The sequence below is a fragment of the Teleopsis dalmanni genome, chromosome 1 (genome assembly GCF_002237135.1).
Source record: "Teleopsis dalmanni isolate 2A chromosome 1, ASM223713v2, whole genome shotgun sequence".
Taxonomy (NCBI): Eukaryota; Metazoa; Arthropoda; class Insecta; order Diptera; family Diopsidae; genus Teleopsis; species Teleopsis dalmanni.
In genome coordinates, this window is record NC_051846.1 from 189,456,219 (window position 1) to 189,480,118 (window position 23,900).

At 30.9% G+C, this 23,900-nt stretch overlaps 1 protein-coding gene across 1 annotated transcript; it reads right to left on the minus strand.

Moving 5' to 3' along the window:
* Positions 1–18,974: 18,974 nt before the first annotated feature.
* LOC119666924 lies at positions 18,975–23,732 on the minus strand (the record flags this gene model as incomplete). Its single annotated transcript, XM_038076203.1, is given in 1 exon segment — positions 18,975–23,732. A coding segment is annotated over 1 exon segment (4,758 nt), but the record flags the coding sequence as incomplete, so codon positions are not given.
* Positions 23,733–23,900: the final 168 nt, after the last annotated feature.

Below are 23,900 nucleotides of genomic sequence, written 5' to 3' on the forward strand. Positions count from 1 at the left end.
TAACATACATTAAGACCGAAAAGCTTTCGGAAATTCTCATTTAAAATTCGCGCGCTGTATATTTTTCGATATTTTAAGTTTATGTAGTTTGGCAGCACTGTCCTTAATTACTATGCCAAAAATGAGCGCGATCTGTCAGACAGTTCGTTTACGGCAGCTGTTGAAACCAGTTCACCTCAGTAGTGCGTTGCGAAATGTCTTCGACGGTCGTACGACCGTCCTGAAAGGCTTTGTACCACTCATAAACTTGAGTTTTCGATAAAACTGATTCCCCATAAGCCTTTTGTAGCATTCGCAACGATTCTGCACACGAAATTTCGTTCGAAACACAAAATTTGATGCAAACTCTTTGTTCAATATTTTTTTCCATTGTTTTTTTCGCAACGCACTACTGAGGTGAACTGGTTTCAACAGCTGCCGTAAACGAACTGTCTGACAGATCGCGCTCATTTTTGGCATAGTAATTGTCCTTAAATTGCTGCCAAACTACATAAACTTAAAATATCGAAAAATATACAGCGCGCGAATTTTAAATGAGAATTTCCGAAAACTTTTCGGTCTTAATATATGTAAATATATTACAGATCAATCAATCAAAATTAAGTTTGATTAGATTAGAGGTGCACCACATCAAGCTGTGTTTGAAACAGCTTTTTAGCAGTTCCATTTCGTTGCTGAACATTTGTTATGGAATTGAACTATTAGAGAATACAAGCTTTTAATGGACTTTATACGTATCGATTAGGGTGTAGTCATATCCACAGATCTGGTTTTGGAATGATCGTAGCTCAAAATCAAGAAACAGTCATCATTATTATTTTTTTAAGATGGTTTAATTTAAATAAAATGATTAAAGGTTGAAAGAAATGTAAACAAAAAAAAAACACACACACAGACAAAGAGATTTATAATATAAACAGAGGAAAATCATATATAAATTAGTTCTAACTCAGAAAAAGTAGAAAGAATTAAATTAGCCTTTAGTTAGTGAAAGTAGCATGATTAAGACAAGCCAACTGTTAAGTGATGACTTTGATTTTGTTTAAGTCCAAGAAATTGTCAAGACAGAGTATAATATAAACAGAGGAAAATCATATATAAATTAGTTCTAACTCAAAAAAAGTAGAAAGAATTAAATTAGCCTTCAGTTAGTGAAAGCAGCCGTGGTCTACTTGACTAATCCTTCACTTCAGTGGGGTCACTTGTTGGACAGTGCGCTGTCCCAACGTCGCACCATATATAGTGAAAGTAGTATGATTAAGACAAGCCAACTGTTAAGTGATGACTTTGGTTTTGTTTAAGTCCAAGAAATTGTCAGGACAGAGTATGGCTCTATCAGGACAAAGAGGCACTATTTTTTAAATCAGTCAATAGCTTTCATATCAACTTTTATTAAATCTTACAATTTTAATTTTAACTAAGAGAAAGACATTGTAATAGATAGTTTTAGGGTGCAAAGCAAATCAAAAACTTCCTATTGTATGAAGCTAAGATATTATTAAAGAAACAAATAAAATTTACTATGTCTTCAAAATAAACTATCTGTGAAAGGTTTGAAGAAGCTTTCATCTTCTTTTAATTCAGGTTTCTTATGTTTTGGGAACGAATGATTTAAGTAAACCGATTTAAAAAAAATGGTCTTTATTAATGTATCATTTATATATGTATGTCTACGTCTTATAATGCCTAAATAAATTTCACCAAAATGAATAAATATATAGATAAATATAATAAAGATAAATAATAAATAGATAAATAGATAAAGATAAAGGACAGATAGATAATAGAATTTAAACAGATTCTTTAAAAAGTTTTTTTTTGGCTTTCATTATTTTTATTAATATAAATTTTATTTTCAAATAATAAATGACTTAATTATGTCGTTTATATAACGAGATTTGAAATATATTATGTCAAAAACTACCAGAAATCGACCATTTAGCAACTCGCTTAAACGGATGGGTTAAAAGCCAAAATCCTTAACTAGTACCGTGTACTAGTTTAGTATTTTTGTTGAGTTTTCAACAAAGACTTGATTGCGTAATATCTGGTAAAGACAGGATAGCTCTAGTCAATTTTTATGTCTTATTCATACAGCACATTGAAACTAGTAATGAGACCCCGTTTTTATTTTGTGGTTCATTGACAGACTAGAGATACTCTTTGGGCATATTAGTATTTCCAATAATCCTATCACCTTTAATATATTATCTCAGCACTCCAATTAATACTCTTACTCTATACGACGTTAAAATTTCACACGTGTGACAAGAACCACTTATGTGTTAAAAAGTGGATTCATTGCAGAATAACAAGGATGTTCTATAATATTGATTTCAAGGAATATAAGTTAATGAGTTTAAATGTTTTCGAAGAGCAAATCAGTTTATTGCTGCATAGATATTAAAGTACCGGACAGTGACAGAGTAGTTGTAATTTTTCTTTCCGAAGATTTTGTATAATACTGATTTCTAGGAATACAAGTTAATGATTCCCATGTTTTGAACAAGAAAATCAAATTACTATAGATTATGTTTCACTTTCTCTGTATATAGAGTATGTAATTTTGCTTTCTGTCTCTGATAAACAATGTAGAAAGTTTTTTATTACTGGCAATGTTATATCATTTCTAAATCAATGTTTATGTTATATTATAGATTAATATTGCGAAGCATATAATGATGATAATATTTTAATACTTAACAAAATCTGTGTGCGCTAATTTTTTATTTTTCAAGAAAAATACTAAAAAAACACTAAAGTTTAATTTGTGTGATTAAAACTTTTTGACTTTTTTGTGCTAAATTTTAGTATATTTGATCAACAATCTAGTCACGCTGAACTTGAACTAAAAGTTTGTTATAAAATGTTTAATAAATTTGTTTAATATGTCGTTATATTAAATAAATGATATCATTAACTAAAACTTAACCACCACCAACTCAATCTATTAGATATTATATAGATATTAAATGTCGCTCAGAAGTCAACTTTTTAATGTTTAACAATTATTACTTTTGTTCGCAGCTGCCATATTAAAAAACCAAAGTGGAAAAGTTTTAGCCGCCACTTCCTAAGAATTCTATTTCAGCTCCGCTCAGCTCACCATAGCTCAACTCTGTAAAGCTGCAAGTAAACATTTAACTTTTGGTAACATTTGCGCTTATAAGGAATTTACTCATTCACAGTTTGTTGCTGACTTTTTATATTTACCCAGCATATATGGGACAATATAATATGTAGGAAAACTCCTGCTGTGTTGTGTGTTAATAGTAGTAGGAAAACTGACTGGAGTCAGTCAGTTGGTTAGTCGGTGGGTTGTACTGTTCACATGACGCAACTACCGGCGACAAAACATGCGAACGTGAACGCGAACGCGAATGCGAATGCGAACTCGCAAGCAAAACGCACATGCTAATGCATAAATTATTTAGCATGCGAACACGCACCAACTTTATTAAATTACATTCACGTACATACACGCCTACACACAAACAGATACACGCATACATACAGATATCTCACGCACTTATGGTAAATAGAAAAAATGGGCTAAAAGTCAAGTCAACGTTAAAACAAGTTTAGCACTTAAAACAACCATCTGTGGCGCTTGTAAAACCAAAAATTTGCTTGGTGATGTGTTTTGATCCTGCTCTCCATGATACACAAACCCAGCTAAAGCAACTCAAACAAGCCGTACAGGAAATTTCAATGAGTTACGCTTGTAGACCAGGTGCGTGGCTTGCCTGCCGACTTGCCTATATCGCCTACAACTACGCGACTTTGTTTATGTTGGATTAGAAAAGCGCTCCTTTCAGTGACAAATCAAATTAACGTTAAAGAAAATATTTCCGGCTGCTTAAGTTAATTAAGAAAATTTCCAATAAAATAAGAAGTAAAATGTGTTAAAATTTATATATCACACTTTAATTGTGTAAACATATTCCATATACTGGGTCAACGGAAATTAAGGCTTCATATAAATTCAGAAATTCAATGGTAACTGTAACTATAAGATGATTGAAAAAGTAAAAGCAATAATTTGATATGAATAATACGAATATGGAGTTTTTCATGTTAAATAGCTAAATCAAAAAAAAAAATTTAACAAATTAACGTAACTCATTAAGCTAGGAATTGTCAATATCATTATTACAAAGTGGGCTTATCAAACAAATAATAATTTCAACTCACTTAAGATCGATGGGATATACTTCACTCACACAAGCAGTTAGTGTTCAACGAAAAGCTCAAAAAATATATACATTATAAAATTAAAGACTAAACATTAAAAAAAGTAGTATTATTTATTGTTCAACGAATCATAATTTTAATTTACTTTATATCAATTCGAAGTATATCTCAAACACAAGCAGTTAGTGTTCAACTAAGCTCAAATATATTTAATTATAACTAATATAAAGATTATAAAGAATATAAAATATTATAACTAAAATAGCAAAATGAGCATAAGCTACTACATAAGTACTACAGAGAAAGAGAAGAAAGAAAAAAGCAGTCAAAAAAGAAAATATCTAACACAGTAGAGAGAAAAAAAAATAAAATAAAAACATATATTAAGAAAAAGTGCCAGTTAACAGCACTAAAAAACAGTCCACTGTGTATAAACACTTTCAACATAAAAACTACTAGCTCGTATTATGTTCATATTCGAAATGTTTACCCATATGTGCAAACGACACATGTGTAAAAAATTTCTATTCTATTTTAATCTAACACATAAAAATGCATTATTGTTATTATATGAAGTCTAGACACGGAGTTATGTTTATGTTATATGAAAAAAAGTATCCTTCCTTTTTTATCCTCTACAAAAAAAAACTAGTAATAAATATAAGCAGACAGACACTTGAACTATTTTTTGTTATTTTCCTTTGACACTATGCCTAAAGGTTTGTAAGTATCAATTGTAACCGCTGGACAGCATATCAAGTATCTATACACAAATCGTCTTACATATTTATGAGTCCAATTGTATGCTACTCTCATTAATTATCAAATTTCTCCATACGGAGCGAAAGTTAAGTGTTGGGAAATACTGTCTTCTATAGCGACCGTATTCAAATTTTAAGGGATCAGTTTAATTGTTTTTATTAATTAAATATTATTTACATAAATAGTGTATGAAATATTAACTATATATCTTTATAATATATGTATAAAGAATGTAGGTTTCTTTTGTATAGCAACTATTGGAAATAATAAATGGACTCTTATTATTCGAACATAATATTGAGATTAGAATCCACTTAGACTAAGTGGTCATGTTCTGTACTGCAGTTACGTTTTTTTTTTATTATGATAGTGTCAGGGACTATTTATATAAGATTACTTGGAAATAGCTTTGGACTTTTTGGCAAAACTTAATCATTAACGAGTAGTAAGTTTCTCCGGGTCAGAAAGGCTGTTAAGTAAGTAATTCCAGAAATTATTCCATTTGATATAATAAAAAGCAATCAATTTTTGACTTAGTTGGCAACATGTGAATGGAAAAAAATGTTACAATTCGAAAAGTGTCTGATTCGATACCGTCTGGAAAAATTGAAGTGTAGGGCATTTACGTGTTTGCTGAAAAAAAAAAACAGTTGTTGAACAATATAATGGCACTACCGATTTTGTTGGTTAATGGAAGTTTCTGAGAGCGATTAAAGATGATGTACGTATAACTAAGTCTAAAAGTAAGTTGAAGGTCTGAGTGTAGTTCACATGGCTCAATTGTTTATTAACTACTAATAGTCAAATTACCTTCGCAAACGTAATCATGCCAACTAGATATCGTATATTTGTTTTCATCATTCCCAATATCGTTTAAATATATGATGTGCTATTTAATTTAATACCATTTTGTTCTTATTAAGTTATATGTTTTCTTATTAATATGTTTCTTTCTAAGTAGTAATTCCATTTTAGAGAAAGCCTGGTTATCAGAAAAAAGCTATCTTTCTACAGTTTTATAGTGCATAAGTAGTCTGCCATATGAATAGTGTATAAGTGAGTTTGAGCAACCAAATATTAGGTTTCACAGATCAATCTTGAAACTTTACTCAGACGGAGCTAATGGGCACATTAAGATTATTAGGATAGTATTGTCTTATTATTATGTAGTGGAAATAAATTTTAGTAACTCAATGCTAAAGTACAGCGATTACAGATCAAGTTAAAGAATTTGTTTAGATGGAGGTCATGTAGTAATTGAAATTGTTAGGAAAGCAATGTCTTGCTTGTATTAGGAATAATTTTTTGTAAGTCAATACTAGTTTACACTTCTCTTCGTTTTAGTATCCATTTTCCCTAGTGAGGAATAGAGCCTTACGCAGATGAAAGATAAAATTAAAGAATGTAGTCAAACAGAGGTCGTATAGTAAAGAAATAATGTATAATCCTCACTTTAAGTAAGGAGTGCGTTTAAGCAAGTAATTGCCACATTTCACAGATCATAAATAATTGTTATAACAGATCATATATTCCAAAGAAATATATGAATTCTTTTATAGAATAAAAAATAAAATACTTAATCAATCATATTTTAGCAGCTTTCTATTATCAGAACCATGATTTATAGTTAAAGCTTCTTGGAATCGCCAACATTTTACCAAAATATAAATTTCTCATTTATATTTTTCGAGTGTTATGATGGTGTACAAATTAATTCATTATAAAATATTTTACGCTGCGTGGAAGAAGACAAAAAAAAACATTATATGTCACTCAATCTGAAGTATGAACATGTCACAAGTCTAGACAGAATGCCTGGTTCAGTTCAAGTGGAGAAAACTCCCCTTTTATTAAAAGTGAAAAAAAATATATATAATTGTAATAATAAAGCAGAATATTCCTTTTAAAAACAGAAATTTCACTTTAGCTTTTATAAATTACAAAAACACGACAATCGCATACAAAAATTAAGCGGGATGGATAATGGGAGTTCTCCTGTAGGAGATGTAGGCAGTCTCAATCGAAACGTCAGCATCATTCACAATCGCAACGCATTTGTTAAAAGATTTTAAAAATTGTAAATATTTCGTTGGATATGTATAATGAGATACTGGGTATATGCACACATAGATGCGAAAGCAAAAGTGAACCTTAACATAGGCGTAAAAGTGTACGTGAACATGAGTATAAGAGTGAATCTTAAAACACTTCAAATAAATATTAAACACAAATAATATTTAAAAAAACATTTAACGTAACGTAAAAGAAAGTAATAATGAAGACACATACATTTAGTAGAAACAGTGGTAGCGGAATGAAGAAGCAGACACGGTAAAAAATACTTAGTCATTGTATATTATAGCTATATTTGGGCATTTGTATCTTCAAATAGGTATGAAAGTTGCCTTCATACAACAAAAAAAAAACCATTTGTTCACCCTTGAGCCTCTTAAGAAATTTTTGCATGGCAAGACACGAATATTTATAAAATAAAAATAAAATGCTAAATTGAAGAAAGTATCACAGGAAATGTAAAAATAATAATATTAAAAAAAAATAAATAAATAAAAAACAAAAAAAACACGGCTAGATTGCCGGAATAACTGATGAAAGCGGCATATGTGACGCGTACCTAAGCCTCTGGAATGGCATTAAACAAATTACGCACCCCCAACCGGCACATAAGAAAGTATGAAGGGCAAGCTTAAGGGTGGTATTGGTGGTGATGACGGTGGTATATACTTATTTAAGTGCCAAATTATACGGATACGTTAGCCCACCCTACGGTAACAAAAATGGAATCGTATATCCATATTACGCTAGTATTAAGAGAAAAAAAAAAACAAAAATCGAACAATTTGAAAAATGTGGGGTGGTATCTTTAAGCCGATATCAATAGCATTCAATGTCATTGATGTAATGTCTAATCAACAAAACCATATAAACAACAGCAACAACAGTAACAACAACAGGAGAGAAAAATCCAAAAAATTAAAACATGTGTTCGGAATTTAAAAGACAACATTCTAATGCAAAATCTCTCTACAAAGTAAATAAACCCATGAGCTGAGACCCACAAGTTCTAAGCAAGCAAAGATACAAATATTAATAGAAGAAAAAAGGAATAAAAGTAAGCATACGATTTCAAACAAGTGAAGTTGATGCGTTTGAATAGAAGAGTGATTGAATCAGAATTGTTTTGTATGGAAAAAAAAGTATAAATATATATCTTAATTTAAACTTTTTTTTTTGTTAAATTTAATTATTTCGAGGTATTGTACAGATTCTATTGTATGTGGTTTTATTACGTAGTAAAATATACATTCTTCGTCATTGAATTTAAAGAGATTCTTAAGTGATTTTGTGTGCAAATATTAGATTATTGAAGAGATTTTACCTCTTAAAATTTAATGAGGAAATTAATTTCAACGAATTTTAATTACGTATTTAAATATATACAATATTTTATTTAATAATGTATTTTTATTTGCTAAAAAATATACTTCATGCTGTATAAAAAATACAATTATTTATCATACAGACATTGCTAAAAGAAAACTTAGAGTAAGGGCTCTAGAAAGTACGAATAATCGTACTCCCTTCTTAGTTTAAAAATTTACTATTCAAAAAAGTTTTCATTTCTAGTTATATCGGCAGATTTGTGATAAAAACCATAGAAACCGAAAACGATAACGCATTTCTTGAACTTCATGCACACTCCTTCACACCCTCACCAAAGTCCAAATCTTAAACACGACCATCAAAACATTTCTTTTTATTGATTGGAAGATTTACAAGGTTACATAAGTTAGTTTAGGATATCTGATGATGTAACTGTCAGCACTTGCACTCGGAGGTCTGTATAGTATAGACAAATTGCACTAACTTTGCTATCTCCTAATATTGTCCTTCTGGAATATCATTTGATATTCCAGATATAGCTCAGTGGATGAGACAAGTCTTTCGTAATTTTTGGCAGATCAGTGAAGAAACTGATTCTAACACATTTATCACTATAATTAATATTGAGAGCTCCTTTCCGGTTATATTGTTCTAATTTCCTGTCTCGGTATTCCTAGTGCAATTATCTACAACTTCAGAATTTATCAACTGAAGTAATATAAAAGCATCTAATATAATATCAATTTTCACAGGATACTAAACAACATCGAGTCAGGTTGAACCTGCTCTATTGAAGGTTTGTAAATCGTATAAAAATATAACTTTGGAATAAATTTTTAGATATATTACATATAAATATAGATATAAATATCTAGAATAACATTGGTTTTGGAATACTGGAATAGAACATTGGATAACATGGAGATAACATAGAGTCAAGTTGGAAACTCTTATATATTTGGATGAATGTTAAACCCACAAGGTTTTTAAGCTTATTGACAACAAATATATTTTCTTTTATCTTACCTACGTGATTCAAAAAATAGGTAAGTGTAAAATTATTGGTATATGTCTGATATTATTAAATGTTTTAATCTTTGAGTCATTTAATAATTTATTTAGAAACATACACTCACGGTTACGGTTATAAAAAAAGTACATGAAAGTTTTAAAACAAAATATGTTTAATATGTACACACCCGGGTTTGTGAGGCGTTGATCATAAATTTAAGTCCAAACATCTACGTCATATATGTACATATAAAATACAAAGAGTAGAAAAATACATATATTTTATACGTTAACACCAGGGTAATTAAAGTTTTCATGAGAAGGCTTATTTCTAAACCCTACATATAACTTTAGTACAGAAAAAAATTTTTTGTGTTGGACTTATGGAATTTTGTAGAAAATAATACTTAGCTTCTAAAACTTTCAAGCCCACACGGCGACTAGAACTTAAGATATATAAATTTGAAATTGAAATACACACTTGGATCTCCGAGTATTGACCCAAAGCTTGAGTAATACCGAGATAATATAAACTAATAAATATATTATATATAATATATATTACATATATATAATAATAAATGTAGAGGTTTTTAGAACAGCAGTAAACCACAACAAAAAAATTTTTTTTGTTATTTTAATTAATTGAATTTTGGTTGAAAATAGAGCTCTTTCGAGTATTGCCACATACCCATCATCAGTGGTCTTGGAAATAATTCTTGTATTTAATTATTTATAAATAATTTTATGATAATAATAATAATAAATAAATAAATATATAATATAATATGTATACTAAAATTAATCTAACCTAACATTAACATAAATAAATATGTATATAAAAAATATCTTTAACAGTGACAGTGCAGGTGACTGCAGTTTATCAAAGTTCATTTATTGTTTGTTACTTCGGTTATCTCATTTCTTAGAAAGATACAAATGTCATATGATAAACATTCTAAATTATCAATTCCTAAATTATTACCTAGCATTATTTTGTTTCAAAATTATGAAGACTAAGTAAAGGCTTATAGAGTTGAACATTTTTTTTGTTGTATTAGGAAAGTGACAAAATATCTCAAAAATTAAATCGAAAATTAATAGATATGTAAATGTTTACCTTATTCATAAACGCACGTCTGAATATGAACTTAAAATATTTGGTTTCCTTTGATAATAATTTCACCACGAATTATATTTATTGAAAAATAAATAAAGTTCAGAAACCTTGTGTGAGGTTTTAAACCGAGAAGAAAGATACAAGACCAAAGCAAAATGAACCTCACATGAAAATTTTGTATCTTTACAAAATCTAATATTTACTAAGGAATTTTCTATGTGATGGGTTAAGATATCAAATATTTGTTTCTTTCTTAAATGCTGTCTAATGAATGTGTGTACTGTAATTCGAGTTGCCACACTAAACCGAAGAGTAAACAAAATTTACAAATTTCTGCTTTAAGGTAAATTTGGAATTTGTTAAATTTTCTATATGGAAGAGAATGCCAATTAATATGAAATATAGAATTCAGGTAGGTACGTGTACGTTGTGCCGCATGTTTTTGTTAAAACTGAATAGAAATCAAATAAAGTGTTAAAATTGTTAAACAAGATAATTATTTTATAAATAATAAATAATTTTTGTACATAGAAATGCAATCTTTATATTAACAAACATACATTAAAATTAGTAATTACCATATGTAATTAGTGAATTAACCTAGAAAAGGTGGTGGTAATAAAATAAAATAAAAACGCTTAATATTTTTCACTTTCTCATTTGCACGAGTACTTTTCAGTTAACGAAACTAAAATTACAGATACATTTGTGTAGATGCAAAAGATAGGCTTGAATGAGCAATTCAGTGTTGGCGCTACAATCGAAATATGCTACCACCGGATTGAAAAAACTGCAGTGAGGGAAAAACGCTAAAAAGGTCATAATTGGTAACATTTGGTACAGAAATAGAAGCACGAAAATGTTGCAGTATTGCAGTGGCATGAGGAATTCGTTTAACTATTCCAGCCAATAGGCAGAAAAATAAAGTGCGGCCAACCAACACAAGACAATTACAATTATAAATAACAACAACAAAGCCTAGGGTAAACACAACGTATCTGCGGAATGAAACAGAACCCAAAACTTGGTCACAGCTGGTTGAAATTTTCATGAGTATCTCAAAAACAGAAAATAGGAACAATCATAATAATAGCAATGGAAAACATAAATTGTATATTGTTGTACTTGTAAAAGTTACAGCCTTCAGCCCTATTCGTATGGACAAAGGTAAATCGAAATTTAGGTAGACAATAGAAATTTTTAGGCAACGACGACATTTGACACAGGTCACAATCGGTCAAACTGATCAAAATTCTGTGATAGCTATACACACATACAGTGGCTTCGTCTCCAGCTCCTATTCTAAAAGGAACCTTTTTCATTATGTTTTGTTTTTGTTTTGTTAAAATTTCCAAACATAACTATTCCTGTCTCTTTACGGAACTATTACATCCATTCCGTTTTCGGTACTTTTCGTTTTGTCCTTTTTTGATAAATTAACGTGAGATTGTAGATAATCCCTGGAGTACAGATATGAGCACATTTCATAAACAATTTTATATTAAAACTTTGTATATTGAATTAAAATGTATAAAAGAGGATAATGAACAGATAAGCCAAAGGATAATGAGGTAGCATATTTAATATAACAAAGTTTGTATTATTTTATTTAATAGAAAATATTTTTAGTTTAATTCTTAATGAAAATATTTTGAATAAACAAAAGTTGAAAATTTTATTATTTTGTAAAATATTCTTGCAGTCCTTAAATTCATTGTTTATTATAGAAAATATTTTGATAACATTTACAAAATTATGCAAATTTTTAATTCTGAAAAAAAAAGAAAATAAATAGATATATGCAAAATGTAATAAATAGAAATTTGTTTGAACCTGGCCGCTGCTCAAATGATAAGAGGAGGACTTATAAAAATAAAAAATTCTATAAAATTGGATTATTAATCAGTGAAAATATTATATACAAAATAGTCTCCTATCACTTAATTCAAGATAATAAAGATTAATAAAAAGAATGACATATATAGTATATATGCTGCTTTGTTTAGTTTTCAACGTCGAAATTTATAATCTTGATATTCAGTATCAAGATATATATACAGCTGTTATAAGAATACGAATACTTACTGTCCGTTTTACTGCGTCACATACAGCAATTAAGAAAATCTAGAGAGAAATTGATCTCGTAACGAATTTCAAATATACAGTATACTATTTGCTTAACGAATATTTTATATATCACGAACCGTCTAAAAAACGAATTTTTATATACTTGTAAGTAACAAAAACATCAAAATTGTTTTTTTTTTGGGTATTGGATATTTAATCCATTAAATACAATAGTTTCTCTGAAGTAAAATAGTCACTATCTCATAGCTGACGTTGAAATCAAATTTAATATAGAATTATAATAGAAATATATATGAAAAAAGATATTCAATTTACAGGTTCGCCTGTATGAAATGTAAAGTAACATTAGCATGACTTTTTCCGTATAACGTTCCCAGATTATCTTTCATCAATGAGTTTTATATCAACAATAAGCTTAAGAGATTTCTGGTTTCCATGAGTTTCGGACCATAATAAAATTTTCGGTAAGGAAACTTACCAAGAAGAAGTGTCTTAGATTTCGTATCTTAGAAAGAGACAATTTTTTTTTCACTAATGCAGAAAAAAATGGAAAAGGTAATAAATTAGGACTGTCTACTAGAGCTGTTACAATTAAAATAGGCACTTTCAGTAATTTAATATTTGTTTATAACTATATAAAAACAACTTAAGATTTTTTGAAAGGAACTCTGGCAGAGCAATTTGGGTTAAATGATCACTTTACAAAACCGGGAACTTACTTTAATGGATGTTGCAAGTTTTTTGTAGGAAAGAAAATAGAACCCCAAGATAATAGGATGAGTTTATTAAGCACTGATGTATAAACAAAATTCTTTTATTTTTCTATATATAGATATACTTCTATATCTAATATATAGCAAAATATCCTATGAGAATTATATAAATAGTACTATATTAGCATTGTTAATGCAATGTGTGATATGATGGTATTGAATATCGAAATACATATGTTCTTAAAAATATTAGTTTAACACAGTTACCTGGTACTTCAAATGCTTCATTATATTTACAAATATTATGAAAATTGTGAGGTTAATAACGACTACAGCAGTTTCCCAATGTCCTTGACTAACATTAAGTATGAAATAATATATTTAACTAAAGTGAAATAAATATAAAAATGTTTTAGATATACAATATACAATACAATAGTCAGGTAAATTTTACTCAGAAGAGTACGCATTCAGACTTGGTAGTTTAATTATATAGGAGTAAAATATGTTGTGCAAGCAAATAACTAATTTATTATTATAATGTATTGTTTCTGCATTATGAAATTAATAAGAATCTTGAACGTATACACATTACTCAGACAGCATATTTTACAAGAAACAATTTAGACGTCGTTTAAAGATTATAGTGGTACTGTTGAAAATTCCCTTGGATATTGTTAAGAAAACTACTTGATTCTATTTTCTTCAACTAGTTAATCATAAGTGGAAGACATTTACAGCATGTATAACTTTTCAATCGATTTGGCTCTGTATCAAACAACACCAGATACCTAAATCTATAACTCATTAACGGGGAGAGCATGATTACTGCTATCCTTTCTGGCCCCTGGTGTATCGAAACCCACACATAGTAACTGAGAAATTTTTTTAACGCTATTTGTAGAAATTGTGAAAACTTATTACAGTTAGATATAATCTAACATTTTCTCTATCACTGCCCAACTTTGCAATACAGAAGATACAGATTTTAAAGAAGAAATATTTTTGACATTTTATTTGAGCGAAAGACATTTGCTAAGAGCGAAAGATCTGTTAACTTATCTAAATTCAATGGGTTGAATCTAGTTTTAATCTCTTTATATTTTTGACAAGAAATGTAGTAATAAAATAATAGCGAATAATAGCTAATTATTAAAAGTGCAAGGATATCTGCTGACCTGTAATTGCAACCAATCAACCAAGTACATGAAGCTAGTCGACATGCGATGGTTGATGCGATGATAGCAAATTGAAACACGCAGAGCTGAGAGATTGTGTTATATGGAGCTATAAAAATTGTAAATATGTATTTTTTTATGTTATTTTATTTTTTATTTTGTAAGATTTTTATAAATTTTTATTTTTATATATTTTAATTTTCATATATATTTATTTTTGTGTATTTTTTGTGTTTTATTTTAATATATTATCATTTATATATATTTTTATTTTAACTTAATTTTATTTTTATATATTTAAATTTTTAAATATTTTTATTCAATATATATATTTTAATTTTTATACATTCTCATTTTTATATATTTTTATTTTTGTATATTTCTATTTGCATAAATTTTTGTTCTTATATTTCTTAATTATATTTATTCTTACATATTTTAATTTTTATATATTCTTCTTCTTACTTATATTTTTATTTTAATATATTTTTGTTTCTGTATATTTTTTTTAATACAGTTTTATATTTATATATATTTCCATTTTCAAATATTTTTTCTTTTATTTATTTTTATATATTTTTATTCTTACATATTAATATTTTTATATATTATTATTCATATAAATTTTTATTTTTATATATTTTCATTTTTTTTTTATTTTTCTTTTACATTTTGTTCTATTTTTTTTATTTTTTTTACTTGTTATGTTTTTATTTCAAACTTTTTAATTTTTTTACGATTTTATAATGTTTATTATTTTACTCTTATTATTTTATGAATTTTTTGAATTTTGTGTTTTTATATTTACATTTTATATTTATTTCACTAAACATATAGTCGTTATAACACTTTGTTGTTAATTTGGCTAATATTAGCTAATATATGATTATTATGTATCTATTAGAAAAGTGACTAAATTCTTTAATTATTTTTAAGACAATTGTATTAATTTTTTTTATTAGGTTTAATAATAAAGGCTATTTTTAATTAGTCATGTAATATATTTTCGATTAACAATTTTTTTAATACACAATTTTTATATATATTATTTATAATTATATTAATATATATATATTTATATATATTATTTTTAATATACAATATATAATGGTTAAAATGATTAAGCATCTTTTATTTTCCATAAACCGTTTCACATTAATAGTTTTATAGTAAGACAAGATCTACACAAAATGATTTATGACAAATTTAAACAAAAATAATTCTATTTTATTTTTAGATTTTTAACTATAGAATAAATCCTTCACTGAGGCCATTAAAAAGTTAAGAATAAATAAAACTGCTTGATTTATTAATTCAAAATCTTAAAGCGATTCAAAGCGCCCACACTACTTTTTTTACTTCAAGATTAATACTAAGACGCGTTGATTAATGTTTTGATTAAAAAGACTTTAATTTTTAACACCATTCAGATAGATACTATAAATTATAAGATGCGATAAATATTATAATATTCGGAGTAAATAAAGACTATATGTAGTAAGATAAACATATTATTGTATCATAGAAATGAAGACATTTTGAAAGTTTTAAAGTTCGAAATGGGAAAATAATTCTCTGGCAAACTCCCCCAAATAGAAATGATGAAAATGCATGGCATTTTCCAGAATACAAAACCGAGGAGAAAAACTCTAATAAATATTAAGTATAATGTCATGTAATGTATACAAAGATTAGATATCGTATGAACAGCAGCAGGGCAGTGTACAGTGCAGTACAATGCAGTGCAGTGACAGACAGTCAGACAGTTTGATATCTGCACTAATGTTTTAATGTTTTTAAATTGTAACAAAATTGACAATTTTGACATTTTTAGTTGCAGTTGTTCTTGCACTACTTTGCGAGACATTATGGCTTTTCTCCATGTGACTGAGTGGAGGCTTCTTTGTTCCATTATCGTTACTCCGATTGTATAGTATTGATTGTTTACTTATGATGATTGTGTTATTAAAGTGGCTGCTTTGTGACAACTAGTCAAGTCATATTTTTCGCTGCACATTTGACAAAATACTTGTCGTATCTCAGATAAAATGTACTTAAAAAGTAACAAAAGCCTGTCAATATCTCTGCTCTTCCATTGTTTTCGATTTACAAAACAATTTTATAGTTTAGAGATAAAAATATTTGTTGAAATTGAAAAATTCGAGACAAACATCACTAAACACAATAAGGAACACTACAACTACAAGTGATACAACGATAAAAGGCAGTAAAGGAACATCGAAAAGCCAAAAATCCATACAATGAACCAATGAACCAAAAATGAAAGAACTAAAAAATCGCGGTAGAGTCAATGTTCTTTGGAATTCGTGTAAAATTGATTCTTACATTTTAGGTATTTTGTTGTGCTCGTCGTCTTATGTGTCGTTATGTTTTTTTTTGTTTTATTCATAGCCTTACTGCATTATTGCAGTATTATGTACATATTTGTATATTTTATCTGTTTACTTTGTTTCATATCTTTAAACAAGTGGAAAGTACTTTTTTAAGTATCTTTAAGATATTCAACTGTGCGAGCACTCAACTGAGCTGTGCTAAGCCACAGGAAGCCGTCAATGTTGCCTGTCATCGGTAGTGGAGAATACTAGTACATGAAGTGGCGGCTGGAGTTTACATATGTGCAGCGTTCAATGTTCATCGTAGTTGGACGGACGAGTGCAGTGCACCCATTGCGTTTGCGAATGTGAACGGTAATGCGACAATTTGGTGCGGTTAAATGCGTTTCATGCTCTCATGGTCTCATGGTTGGCTCAATAGTTGCACACATTAAATTTCAATTTAAAAATGAACTGAACAATCGTTTTATAATCGTCGTTATCAATATCGACTTATCGACTAACATAACAAACATGCTAACGTTAAACGTTAAATGTTTTTCACTCAAAATAAACTAAAATCAATAAATGTGAAAAATGCACAAAAGATATCATTTTTTTGTAGTCAGTCAATGGACGAGTGAGTGAGGTGCTTTGGAGTGCTTAAAGCGTAGAGGCGGGGAATTTTGATAAGATTGGAAATGTAGTGGTTGTTTGGATTCTACTAGTATGAGAACACCTTTGATATGAAGTGCAATTGTTGATTTTGATTTTGATTTTGTTTCGTTGTTTATTTTTGCTCATTTATATTTTCTGTTCCATACGTTTTTGGGGTTAAAATACTTATGACTGTTGAGCTTGCACGTATCTCATGGGTACGGCACCGGTACGAAACTGATAAGCCACCGCCAAAAGGGGAGCACAAACAAACCTACTCGTGAGTACAAAGTTAATAGTGGTAACCGATAATAAAACTGATTTATATATATACATATATAAACAGAATTGTTTCCTCTACCATTGTTGTTGTTGTTGTTATGATTTATAAAATAATATTTCATTTTAATTCTGTGAAAAATAAACAAAAATGTTTGCCATTCCCTAGAATTTATAATAAATAATGGTTGAATCAAACTCTTTATTATTGTGCAAAAAATAAATATATTTATAAATATATAATTCACCTATTGATATTTATATATTTAACATTATTGGTTTACTTTTTAAATGGTTCCCATGAGAAGTTAGCAATTGTCCATGAGAAAACTTCTTTTTTTATATCTACGCAAACAAAAATATTCGTGGGCAAAAATTTAATATACAAATAGTTTATATTTTTAAATGGAAGGAAATATAATGCATTTTTATAATAAATACAAACTACTGTAAAATATGTCTATAATTAGAAATTTAATCCTAGAACAAAATAAACAAAAATTTATTATAAAGAACGTAATAGATTTTATATGACTAGTGTAGCGTCGACGGGCAAGTTTTATTCGTTCAGGATGGATATCCAGTCAAGAGGGATTAAGATATTTCAAATAATGACAAAAATAGCCTCTGGTTCTAAAAAAAATTACCTACTCAAGAGGGGTGTCTATATAATAAAGGTGCTTATTCATGAGGATAACTTATTCTATATAATTAATATTTAGTTCTGGAAGTTAATAATTTGAAAACTTTTTTTTGAGCACATAATACAATCAAAAATAAAATAAAATAGTATAATAAAAAAGCTAGTTGCTTTAGATTAGTCCTGTGCAGACCAGATGCGATCGCGAACCAATCCCAATCACTGTATAGATTGGAGGGCCGCAAAAAGAATATATATACGTTCATAATTATTTTCGACACGAAAACAACCTATGTTACATAGGTGCTTTCCGATAATTGTGAGCATTGCATTATTACATACTGTTGTAAAAATAAGTATATAAATGCTCTTATGACAATTTTAAATAGCACTCTTTATTTTGCGCTTAAAAAATCTGTAACATGATTAATGATTACAGTAAAATATTACGATTGAAAAATTAAACTAAAAATTTACTCACCTTTGTCTAGCAATCACAAACAAGAAAAGAGAAAAAATGAAAAACGGAAATTTACTAAAAATTTCGAAGTCTCCAAGTCAGCTGTTTGTCATGATTGCCAGACAAAGGTTTTTAAATTATTCGCAATTTTCGGCAACATTCTCCTCCCCGCAGGCGACCCCAATGTCGTTTGCGTCAACTTTGCCGATATCCAGAATGGCCAGCTTTACGGCAGGGCGCTCCAAAAAGCCTTTTGTTGTTTTGACCTTAGCTCGTCTTACTTGGCCGTCTTTCGCTACAGTTGTCTCGATAACTATGCCTTTTACCCAAGTATTTCTCTTAGCCATTTCATCAACTATCAGCACAACGTCTCCTACCGTAATGGGTTTCACTTTATTGAACCATTTGCCGCGACGCGTTAATGTCGGAAGTATCTCACGCACCCATCGTCGCCAAAATTGATTTGCAAACATCTCAGATTGTAGCAGGCACATCTTTGGATCGATTCTCTTAGCATCACAAAATGGTTTCAAACCATTAGCGCTCCCCAACAAGAAATGGTTTGGAGTTATTGGATCCTCATCTTCACTATCGAGTGACACGTAGGTTAAAGGACGCGAGTTGATGATCATTTCAACTTCAAGTAATGCAGTACGTAAACTTTCATCCGTAAAACGTTGAGATGGCGAAATTTGATACAGCACTGTCTTAATTGTTCTAATCAGTCGCTCCCACGCTCCTCCCATATGTGGTGCTGCCGGTGGATTAAATTTCCAGTCTATTCCTTGATGAGCTAGCTTGTGTTGCATAACCGAGGAATCAATGTTCTTTAACTCCTTTTTTAAAACGTTCTCGACACCGTGAAAATTCGTTGCATTATCGCTGTAGATGGTGATAGGTTCTCCTCGTCTGGCAATAAAATTTCTTAAACACATTAGGCATGAGTCAGTACTAAGACTATGGGCGATTTCGATGTGAACGGCTCTGATAGTCAAACAAGTTATTATAACACCCCACCTTTTCAGTGCTTTGCGATTCTCAATAACCACCATTGGTCCAAAATAATCAATACCCACATGAGTAAATGGACGTTGAAAAGCTGCTAGTCGTGCTGGGGGAAGTAAGGCCATTTGCGGCGCTTGAGGTATTGCCGATGAAATTTTACATACGTTGCAGTTTCGTCGCATCGATTTGAATAATGGTCTTAATTTTGGTATGAAATACAATTGTCTGACCTCATTTAAAGCAGTTTCATGTTGGATGTGATAAAATCGTTCATGATAGTGCGCACATATAAGGTACGATACTCTATGTTTTGGCGGTAAGAAAATAAAATCAGTTTGAGGTTTACACTCATTCGTAAAGTAACTCGCTCTGTTTTTTACTCTTATGAGCTCATTGTTATCCATATACACCTGCAACCTATATAACGGACTGTTCCTTTCTACTATTCTCCCCATTTTCAGTGTCGACCAATCTTCAAGTAGTTCCTGTTGCACGCTTTTGTATATTAAGAGCTTCGCGCGCTCAATATGTTGAACAGTCAAAATAACGTTTGTAGCATTGAAACCGCCACAACGAGCCTTTAGTTTCCCAATGTAGAGTAGCCAATTTGCAACGGCACGATACAACTTGATCCAGGATGAAAAATATTCATAATTGAAACATGGTTGTGTCTCGCGATGATATAAAAATTTTGCACGAGTTTCACTGGTCTCCATCGGACCTAAGTCCACCTCAGTTGGCCATTTATCCTCGTCTTGTAGCAAAAATTCTGGTCCTTCGACCCACCGCTGCACATATTCGGGACCTTGTTTTGTTTTCGTTGCACTGTCTGCAGTATTTAATTTCGTGGGTACCCATCTCCACTCTTCGACGGTTGATGCTTCTTGAATTTCTGCAATGCGAAACATTACGAATTGTTGAAATTGACGTGGATCACCACGCAACCACTTTAGCACCGTTTTGGAATCGCTCCAAATGAAACGCTTTTTAATATCAAATGTGTGTACTTTACATATTGTATTCATAAGCCGTGTGCCAATTACAGCAGCTTGTAGCTCCATTCTTGGAATAGACATCGGTCGCATTGGAGCGACTTTGGTTTTTGCTGCTACGATCCTCGTACTTACTCCATATTTATCTTTAATGCGGAAGTATGATACAGCTGCATAAGCAAACTCACTCGCATCTACGAATGTATGAATTTGTACATCACATGAACTTTCTTTTATGTATGGTGAATAACAACGGGGTACAGAAATATTAGCAAAAATAGGCATGCAGGCAACCCAAGCTAACCACTTGCCCATAAGATCGGGTACCAGTGGTTGATCCCAGTCGATTCCGCTTCTCCAAATATCCTGAATAAGTATTTTTAAATATGATGTGAGGCAAGCTGCCAGTCCCAATGGATCAAAAATGGACATTAAAATTTGAAGTACTTCTCTTTTAGTGGGTACAATTTCATCTGCAAAAACATTACGACGTAAACGAACGAATTTTAAAACATATTTAAAGCAATCTGACTTCGGGTCCCAATACATGCCGAGAATTTTTTCGATTGGAAGTGTGTCGATATTATTATCAAACGACTTACCCGTCTGTTCACCATTTTCGTTTAACGCAGCTAAAACTTCTGGTGCATTACTTGTCCAGCTTCTCATATGGAAACCACCTTGTTCATGTATGTTGCGAACTGCCTCGGCTAATGCTATTGCTTGTTCAATGGAATTTGTTGAATCTATAAAGTCATCCACGTAATGATTGTTTTTAATAGCGTACACTGCTCTAGGATTTTCAGCTATAAATCTTTCTGCGTTAAGGTTTCGAATAAAATGCGCTATATATGGTGAACATCGCGCACCAAAGCTAACTACATTTAATTTATAAACGCAAATATTTTTAAATGTCTCGCTGAACCATAGAAATCTCTGAGCATCAGTATCTGCTTCTTGTACTAGAATTCGATGAAACATTTCAGCAATGTCACCACAGACAGCTATTCTTCCTATACGAAAATTTAATAATATGTTTATAAGTGGTCGCAGCATATCCGGACCCTTCAGCAAAAAATCGTTTAGTGACACTCCTTCAGCTTTGGCTGCAGCATCCCAAACTAATCTATGCTTTTTCGGTTTAAGTAGATTGCGCACAATAAAAATTGGTAAATACCAAATCTTCCCACCTCGCTCGTTAATTGCTTCTGGTGGCAACTCAGTTGCGTAGCCCTTGCTGACTAAAGTAGTGATTTGTTCCTTTAGCTTTTGACACAATTCAGGGTCCCCATGCATTTTTCGACGTAAGCACTCCGCTCGACGTAATGCCATCGGCAAGCTATTTGGCAATTCGACCGTATCGGTGTTCCATGGCAAATTGACAACGTAGCGGTTTCCGCGTAACTGGCACTTGCGCATTATTTCCTCTGCTCGCTGATCCTCAACTGAAAGTAATTCTGCTTTTGGGGTAGCCACCGCGACATTCTCGTTTACTATAAATGTCTTTACTAACTCATGAAGCTCCCTATCAGCTTCTTGTCCACAGCTACATTTGTGTAGGTTTAAGTTGTTACGGTGGTTTAATTCACCACCACCAAAAACTGTCCAACCAAGACGTGTTTTCACCGCCACGGGTTCTTGCCAGCCACCCTCCCTCACCTTATGTGCTGAAATTAAGTTTGGATTATTTACGCCGATAATCAGCATGGGGACAGCATTTGTATAACTTGCTAGAGGCAAGCCATCTAAATGCGGATACCATTGTTTTATTTTATCAGCTGCAAAAGATTCTGCTGACATGCGTAAGTTGCTTACTGTGCGGACATTTTTCAATGGAAATTTTTTAGCTTGAGGAGCATTGGCAGAAATTTGTAAGTTGAGCCTTTTTGAGTTATTTTCCTGTCGACTGATATTACCTGTCCAATTAATGCATAGTGCATCCTGGATACCATCGTTTCCCAATTCATCGGCTAGACTTGCTTCAATAAGCGTTAGTGTTGACCCATCGTCCATCAATGCATATGTGTTAATAGTCCTTTTGGTGCCATATAAAGTAACTGGAAGAATTCGGCAATATGACCAGTTTTTATTCACTGATGAATTATGGTTGTTGAGTAACGCTTTGTTTGAGTATGGACTTAAACTTATTTGTTCTACTATATCCGATGAAACATTGTTAGCTGTAGAAGATATTGCTGGCGTAGATTGGTCTATACGAGAATGCAGCATGGGGTGGTGTCGTGCATTGCAGCCATCAATGCCACACACTTTATTACTGAAACAGCGACGCCTATGCTCGCCTAAGCATTGTCGGCACAGCTTCTTTTCCTTGACAATGCGCCAGCGTTGATTAGTAGGCTCGTTCTTGAATATTTCACATTCCATTATTTTATGTCCGCCGCCACAAATGTAACACCTAACTGCCGTGGTTGTCATTTCAGCTGTCTGATGTACGTGCACTCGTCCTTCCTTTTTTAGTGGTTTATCTAAAAAAGAAGGTGTAGCTACTCTACTTGCCGCATTTGCTAAAGATGAGAGCCACGCTGAAAAATCGCGAAGTGTAGGTTCGGCTATTGATGCTGAATGTAGTGCCCATTTGAGCTTCATATCTTCAGTTAATTTACTTATTAACTCATGTAATAAGAGTGGATTATTAAAATAACTATTGAGCTTACATGCCTCAATTGTTGCAACTACATTATTAATGTTGACTGCAAAGTCAATTAAATCGCCCAGCCTACCCCTTGGAGGCGGTAACTGACGCATTTTCTCAATTAACTTATTTAGAATTATTTCTGGTCGTCCAAAATACATACGAAGAGTGTTTATTATTTCTCCAACCATATTAGGCAACACCAACATATTGCGTACTACATCGCGCGCTTTACCAATGAGGCACCTCTGTAAGCTCATTAGACATTCATAATCGGAGAAACCTGCGATTTGCTTAGTTTGCTCGTACGCACTTATAAAAATGTGCCATTCTTCTGGATCGCCGCGGAACGTAGGCAAATCTCTCGGTATGCATTGACGCGCTGCTAGCTGAGACGACGTAAGCGTGGGAGC